Consider the following 8,383-nt stretch of genomic DNA (forward strand, 5'->3'; position numbering starts at 1 on the left):
AAATAGCAGTGTGTGAGATACCTGTAAACAATATATGTGTATATTCAATGGAGTACATGGTGCTATTTCCATAATAGCAGTATCTAGGAATAGAGGTTCACACGTTGACTGCAAGGAAGCAGTGAGTGAGGGTGATCAATTGCCCTGGAACATGAGAACACGGGGAGTGAATAGAGGCCAATGGGTAGGCAAAACCAGCGACAGGAAACGACCCAATGATGTGCTAAAGAGGAAAAAGAGAGAAAAACCAGGGAAGCCAATGAAAGAAAGAAAAAAAAAAAAAGGAGGAAGAAAGGTGACAAAGCTCACACATTGAGGCCCTAGGTGGTGACAGAAGAATGAGAAATAGATGAGAAGAAGGGATGAAAAAGCCAAGCCCAAAGACTCTGCACATGTGTGCTGCATACATACCAAACTGCCCAGCAAACACCCCCAACGTCACGCTAGCGTGCTAAAAAGGCCTCTCTCATTGGACAGCGGACAATGGATGGTGTCATGCTTCTCATTTAAAGTCCCAACCTCTTCCTTTTATTTAGTGTCAGAAAAATGGGTCTCCATCAAAGGTCATGGGTCTTACAGCAGGACAATGACCCAAAGCACATGTCAAAAAGCACCCAGAAATGGTTTAAGGCAAAGCGCTGGAGAATACTGAACTGGCCAGCAATGAGTGCAGATCTAAATCCCATAGAGCTCCTGTGAAGAGATCTCAAAACAGCAGTTGGGAAAAGGAGCCCTTCCAATCTGAGAGACCTGGAGCAGTTGGCGAAAGAAGAGTGGTCCAAAATTCCAGTAGAGAGGTGTAGGAAACTCAGATTACAGGAGGCCATTGATTTCAGTTATTTTTTCCAGCGGTGTGCTACCAAATATTAAATTGAGGGTGCCAATCATTCTTTCCAGTCCATTTTTGGAGTTCTGTGTGGAATGCGTCAGCTTTGGCTTTTTGTTTCCCCACTTTTTTGTGTCGTATCAATAAAAGCAAAAGAAATAAACATGGTAATGTCAAAAACATTTATAATTGCAACAATTTTCTGGGTGAAGCGGTTCACTATCTGACAGAAATGCAGGGGTGCCAATATTTTTGGCCATGACTGTACATAGATGATATATGACTTTACATGGAAGACTCTTACTTGGGACTTCTTTTCCTCCAGCAATGTATAAACATCAGACAGGAGCTGAGTGTCATTGTAATCTGTCATGGAGCCAACTGTATAAACCCAAATGATGGACTCAGCGGGGGAAATCTCCAGAGATCTCTTCAGCCCATAGAGGAGGGACTGGTCGCAGTATGATATATGGTTTTGGTAATTATAATAAACAGAGAGGGTCATCCCCATAGTTTCTTGTTATACTTTGTAAGAAATCACTCTTGTCATCGGTGACAGTTTGGTTTGTTTCTGAAAAAAAAAGAATATTTTATTGAAAAGTATTAAAAGTATTTTATCTATTCTATTTATTGATTATTGCTGCGTGATTGATTTTACTGTGCAGCAAGAAATACATTAATATTTTGAGACTACTGTAATTTCATTTGGATATTTGTAATAGCAACCCACCTCATTTAACCTCCCTGGCGGTATGATTATGTCAGGAATTTTGTACCAAAAGCGGTACAATTTTTTTGCATGGAAATTTGGCGTTATGTATTATAGGCCTACAATTCTTAGTAATTACTGACTTAAACCTGACCAAAACAAGACTCTAGTAGACATCCCAGATGTGATAAAGTTTGAAACACAAAATCATAAATTATAATATAATAAATTACTATAAATAAGTCAAACTATATATATATATATATATATATATATATATATATATATATACACATATATATATATAAACATATGTATATGTGTGTGGTGTGTGTGTATGTGTGTATATATATATATATATATATATATATATATATATTTGTGTATATATATATATATATATATATATATATATATATATATATATATATATATATATATACACATATATAAAGTACAGTAAAACTGCAGGCAAGGGCACTGGGGGGCAAACTAAGGTCAATTTATTTTATTGAGTAATGTAATCCAAAGGATTACAATATATCAGTGTGTCTGTGTGTTTTACTTTTTGAATTTGCTGCCGGTTCCACCCCCTGCGATGCGACGCTCGCAGGGAACGGAAGTCAGGGCATACAGCATCAGACAGAAGATCCACTGTACGCTGGTACTCGGTACCCCAAGTGTGGCTCGGGGTTACCGCTAATGGCACTGAAATTCCACCCTGAGCCACACTCAGGAATACCACCAGGGAGGTTAAACTATCTTTACGCCCCCTTGTTGTATATAATATTAGGGATGGAGGTGGTTGCTGTGATGCCTCAGATCATTTATTTTTCACCCACTTATCATTGTATGTAGAGTGTAGAATGTGCAACCGTTTAGGTGCAGGATATAAGGAAATGTGCAATAACTCAGGGGTGGAGGAGAGTAGAAAATGTGAGAGTTGGTTCAGGAACGGAAAGTGAAAACCTGTACAGTGGTGGAGGGGGAAGGGCTGAGTATCAGTGCAGTGGTGGAGGGGGAAGGGCTGAGTATCAGTGCAGTGGTGGAGGGGGAAGAGCTGAGTGTCAGTACAGTGGTGGAGGGGGAAGAGTTGAGTATCAGTGCAGTGGTGGAGGGGGAAGAGCTGAGTATCAGTGCAGTGGTGGAGGGGGAAGAGCTGAGTATCAGTACAGTGGTGGAGGGGGAAGAGCTGAGTATCAGTGCAGTGGTGGAGGGGGAAGAGCTGAGTATCAGTGCAGTGGTGGAGGGGGAAGAGCTGAGTATCAGTTCAGGGGCAGGGAGTGAAGAAATACATGTCAGGGTGAGAGCGGATGGATATTTTGTGAAATTCCCCTCAATGGTCAGCTTGACTGTACTGACAGATACCACTGAAATCATTTCTACACACATGAAACATTGCTTAGAAATTAAAATGTTACAATGAAACAAGTAAAGTACTGATTTATGTACTTACCTGCATAGTCCAGGGTTACTGAAGTATATTGCCGTGTGACGCAGGGGAATCTGGATGATACATAATTCAGAACTCTCTCCAAGTCATAGGAATAACCCCAATACATCATATACGCATCCATCACTACAGTAAGGGAGGTCCCCTCTGTAACACAAATCAATCAGATAAAAAAAATGTTCTTTTGATATTTTATTAAACACATTTGCAATCACTGATAACATTGTAACAAAATCTCTCAGTCTATTTTGGTGATGAATTTGACAAAATGTATGTTGTTGGAGCTTTACGTCAGGTCAGGATGGCCGAGACATGTTCTCTTAACCCCTTCTGGACCGGGAGATTTTCCCCCTTAATGACCAGGCCATTTCTTGTAATTCGGCACTGAGTTATTTTAACAGACAATCGCGCGGTTGCGTGACGCTGTACCCAAATAAAATTGATGTCCTTTTCCCCCCACAAATAGAGCTTTCTTTTGGTAGTATTTGAACAACTCTGCGATTTTTTTTTTTTTTTTCTGCGCTATAGAAAAAAAAAAAGAGCAACAACTCTGAAAAGAAAAAAAAAAAAACAATATTTTTTACTTTCTGCTATATAACATTCCCAATAAAAAAAAAATGTAAAAATCTAAATTTTTCATCATTTTAGCCAATTTTTATTCTGCTACAAATTTTTGTTAAAAAAAAAATCCCAATAAGTGTATATTGATTGGGTTGCACTAGGGATCGACCGATTATATATCTGGGGGCCAATATGCATTTTCCCCGATATATCGGAATCGGCCCCTGAGGTTACCAATATTGCCGATATTTCAGGAAAGTGCTGTACTGGAGTGATCTCTGCAGCTAGAGGCATCACCCCGGTACCGGCGTCCATAGCCGATGGTTGGTTGTCTTTTAATGACAACCGATGCGGCTAAGAAGCCGCTTGGCTGTCATTACAAAGAGCGGGAGGGGACACCCCCCCTCCCGCCACCTTTCACGGCTCGCCTCGGTCTCCCATCCCACCGGGAGACCCGGGCAACCGGCTGCTCAAGACCTGATCAAAGCCGCATTCGGCTCTTTTCGGGTCTCCATGTCATGACCTCACTTCCGGGTACTCAGCGCCAGATTAAAAAAAAATGAGAGCATTCAAAACAGCCAAACTTGGCGTTTTGAATGCTTTTAATTGCAGAGGAGGAGTTTGGGGTCTTTTAGACACCCAGATCCCTCCACAACAGTACCTGTCAAGTGAAAAAAAAAAATTAAATGTACAAAAATATCGGCCAATATCAGCCGATACCGATATTCAATGGCGGAAATATCGGTATCGGTATTGGCAACAAAAAAACTATATCAGTCGATCACTAGTTTGCACAAACATTATCGAGTCTATAAACTAGGGGAAAGATTTATGTAATTTTTATTTACTTTTACTAGTAATGGCAGCGATCTGCAATTTTTTGCGGGACTGCGACATTGCGGCGGACAGATCAGACCGCTAACTGACATTTTTGACACTTTTGGGGGGACCAGTGACATTTCTACAGTAATCAGTGCTAAAAATATGCACTGTTACTGTAATAATGACACTGGCTGGGAAGGGGTTAACCCAGGGGCAATCAAAGGGTTAAGTGTGGGCCTAGGGGAGTGTTTTCTAACTGTGAGGGGGATGGGCTTGTGGAATCAACACAGAGACCTGTGATTCTATATAGGAGGATCACAAACGCTCTGTGATCATGACAGAGAGAACAATGGTCTGCTATGTTTACAACAGCAGACCGGTGTTCTCTCTCCATGGGGAGCGATCGCACTGGCGGCAATCACGTCCTCCGGCCCCCTGGATCGGCTACCCTGCTGCCTAATGGGGGCACGCGAGCAACTCTGGTGGCACGCGCCGGCACCCAGAAGTGCTCCCGGGAATCGACGTACCTACAGTATACGTCGGTTCACGTAGCCAAGCCAGCCTGCCACAGTACCTACAGTATACATCGGTTCACAGCAAGTGGTTAAAGTGTCATGTCTGGATTGTAAAATGTACATTGTTTGCACGGCTGTGTGCAATTTTAAAGCGTGACATGTTTGGTATCTCTTTACCCAGCATAACATCTTCTTTAGACTCGGTCCACACTACCGCGACTTGTCAGGCGACTTGTCAGCCTGGCAAGTCGTGGTCCCTCGCGGTCCATTGACCGCTACAGATCCGGTTCTAATAGGAGCGACACAAGTCGCTCCGACTTAGAAAAAGGGTCCTGTACTTCTTCAGGGCGACCTCGGAGCGACTTGCATAGACATTCATTATATGAAGTCCGTGCAAGTCGCGCCAAAGTCGCGGTGCATGGGACTTCACAAGTCGCCCCCGAAGTAGCACAGAGTCGTGTCGCCATAGTGTGAACCGACTCTTTAAATTTTAAAAAACATTGGGTGATGTAATGTGTTACTTTTGCATTAAATAAATATGTATTTTTTTCCCCCCACAAAATTGCATTTGAAAAACTGCTGTACAAATGCCTTGTAACATAACAAATTGCAAACCCCACCATTTTATTCTCTAGGGCCTCTGCTTTAAAAAAATATATACTGTTTGGGGGTTCTAAAACCTTTTCTAGCAAAAAATAAACCCTGATTATTACATGTAAACAAAGAAGTGCTAGAAAAAGCCTGGTCCTTAAGGCCTCTTTCACACGGGCGGTGCGCCCGACGTAGTCCGTTCTGCTCAGCAGGGGATCGATCCGCCGATAGCCGCTGAGCAGGCGGATGACAGCCCCGTCTCCACTCTGTGTGCGGAGAGGGAGGTGTCAGAGCCCCCTATCTCCTCTATGGGAGATCGGAGGAGAACGAACCGCCTGTCTACTCATCTGATCTGATCTAATCCTCCAGACGGATAGAAAATAGGGTTTCCATCTGTCCGGTGTCAGTGGACATGTCTCTGCTGACATCCGCTGCCCCATAGGGGTGCATGGAGCATTCGATCCGGTCTGCCTGAAAAACGAACACGCGGGTCGGATCGGAAAGCCCGTGTGAAAGAGGCCTAAGTGGTTAAAGATAAGGGGCCACAAATGTACAGCCCCTAGGGGAATAGGATAAAAATATACAGTATCCCGACTAATTTAAAATATTGGCCATAGTAAATAAACACACAAAACATTTGAAAAATCCTTTTTTAAATAAATAAAAAAATTCTCAGTGCTTTAACTCAACCATCAGGCATGTTGTGCAGAGATGCAGATTTGTGTCAATTACAATTAACCACTTGCCGACCGCTCACGTTGAGGGTACTGCGGCAAAGTGGCTCGTTATCGTCCAGCGATGTAGACCTATGTCGCTGGACAACGCCTCCTCTCAGCGGCGCGCGCGCGCCGCCGAAGGCTCGCTCCCGCTGTATTCAGATGCAACGGGAGTCGGGCCAGGGGCATCTGGGATCGAGTGTGGAAATCCTCCCGCTTGTGTAAACAAAGTGGGCGGATCTCCTCTGTGACAGGCAGAGAGAGAACACAGGATTCAGCATAGCTAAACCTGCGATCTGTGTCTGTGTCACACAACCCCCTCCCCCCACACATGTCAGTAAGCATGAGGCACACATTTAACCCCTTGATCACCAAAAAAGTTAACCCCTTCCCTGCCAGTGTCATTATTACAGTGACAGTGCATATTTATAGCACGGATTACTGCAGTAATGTCACTGGTAACCCCAAAAGTGTCAAAAATGTCAGTCAAGGGTCCGATCTGTCCACCGCAATGTCGCAGTCCCGCAAAAAAAATTGCAGATCGCCACCATTACTAGTAAAAAAATAAACAATAAAAATGACAAATCTTTCCCGTAGTTAGTAAACGCGATAACTTTTGCGCAAACCAATCAAAATACGCTTATTGTGATTTTTTTTTTTACCAAAAATATGTAGCAGAAAACAAATTGGCCAAAAATGTTAAAAGAATTTGGATTTTTACATTTTTTGTGGGGGAATGTTATATATCAGAATGTAAAAAATATATATATTTTTTTCAAAATTGTCGCTCTTTTTTTTCAAAAATTAAAAATCGCACAGGTGATCAAATACCACCAAAAGAAAGCTCTGTTTGAAAAGAACATCAATTTAATTTGGGTACAGCGTTGCACGACCGCGCAATTGTCCCTTAAAGTAACGCACTGCCGAATCGCAAAATATAGCCTGGTCAGGAATGGGGTAAAATCTTCCGGTCTTAAAGCGGTTAAAAATACGCTCATTGAGAATTATTTTGTCAAAGACATGTAGCTAAATACATTTTGGCCTAAATATATGACAAAAATTGAATATATTGGATATTTTTTAACTGTCAAATTCGAAAATGTCAATTTTTTCGCAAAATTTTCACTCTTTTTGTATTAATACCGCAAAAAATAAAAAGTGCAGAGGTGATCAAATACCACCAAAAGAAAGCAATGTGTGTGGGAAAAGAAGGACGTAAATTTCGTTAGGGTACAGGGTTGCATGACCGCACAATTGTCAGTTAAAGTCGCGCAGTGCCAAGTTGCAAAAAGTGGCCTGGACGTAAAGCAGGAAAATCCTCCGGTGGTAAAGTGGTTAAATACTTAAAAAAACAACCCAGCTGACCCCCCCCCCCCCCAACCCATCTGCACCCATCTCCTCCACGCTCTCATACTGGGTTTGATTCACTTAAGAATATTACATGAGATATTTGGATTAGATGACACATTTTTTCCAATGATCTCATACAATATTCTGTCAATTCTGTGTCAATGTATGCGATATTTATTGCAGTAATTAAAAATACCACATAAACGTAATTCACGAAAAGAGATTGGGGGTCTGCAGGTCATTCAGCACCACGCCCCTTAAAGCGGAGTTCCACCCTCAAAATTAACTTTTCCCCATCCGCTTGCTCTAAATTACCTGAAAAAAAATTTGGATAATTACATTTTTTTTTGTTCACTTACCTTGTTTGTAAAGAAAATATACTCACCTTCCTTCCTCTTCCTCCCTCTGCGGGCGCAGCCCGCGCCGTCACTTCCTGCTTGCATTGACTCCTGGGAGATGAGCGTCATTGCTCCCAGGAGTCAATGCCCTGCACCGGCCCCGCTCGTCACTTCCGGTGCAGCTTCTGGGTAAACAGCTTCTGGGTATCCAGGGGTGACGCGCCTGCACCGGAAGTGAGGAACGGGGCCAGTGCAGGGCATTCTGGGACTCCGACCTCACCGAAGACTTAAGCTGCCCACACCTGAGATGGCAGCGCTGGACAAGACATTTTCAAGGTAAGTATTTCTTCTAAAAGGTAAGTGAACCCGGGGACAGTTCAGAGGCATTCATTGCTTAAATGCACTAGCAATTTTTTTTTTTCAGGGTGGAACTCCGCTTTAAATTGGGACTGATCTATGCTTCAACATTTGTAATCCCCTTTTTCATGTGATTTGGAGAATT

At 42.6% G+C, this 8,383-nt stretch overlaps 1 protein-coding gene across 1 annotated transcript in view; it reads right to left on the reverse strand.

The window, feature by feature from the left end:
• Positions 1-8,383, reverse strand: part of LOC309558391 (uncharacterized protein) — a gene marked incomplete at its 3' end in the record, with an annotated part of 897,500 nt that overhangs the window by 876,825 nt on the left and 12,292 nt on the right. The window contains exon 2 of the mRNA XM_082261466.1: positions 2,992-3,135. Within this exon, the coding sequence (XP_082117592.1) occupies positions 2,992-3,112 (121 nt within the window). The 5' untranslated portion in view covers positions 3,113-3,135. The remainder of the gene's footprint in view (positions 1-2,991; positions 3,136-8,383) is intronic.

The sequence above is a fragment of the Pelophylax lessonae genome (assembly GCF_965119305.1).
Source record: "Pelophylax lessonae genome assembly, chromosome: 6".
Taxonomy (NCBI): domain Eukaryota; kingdom Metazoa; phylum Chordata; class Amphibia; order Anura; family Ranidae; genus Pelophylax; species Pelophylax lessonae.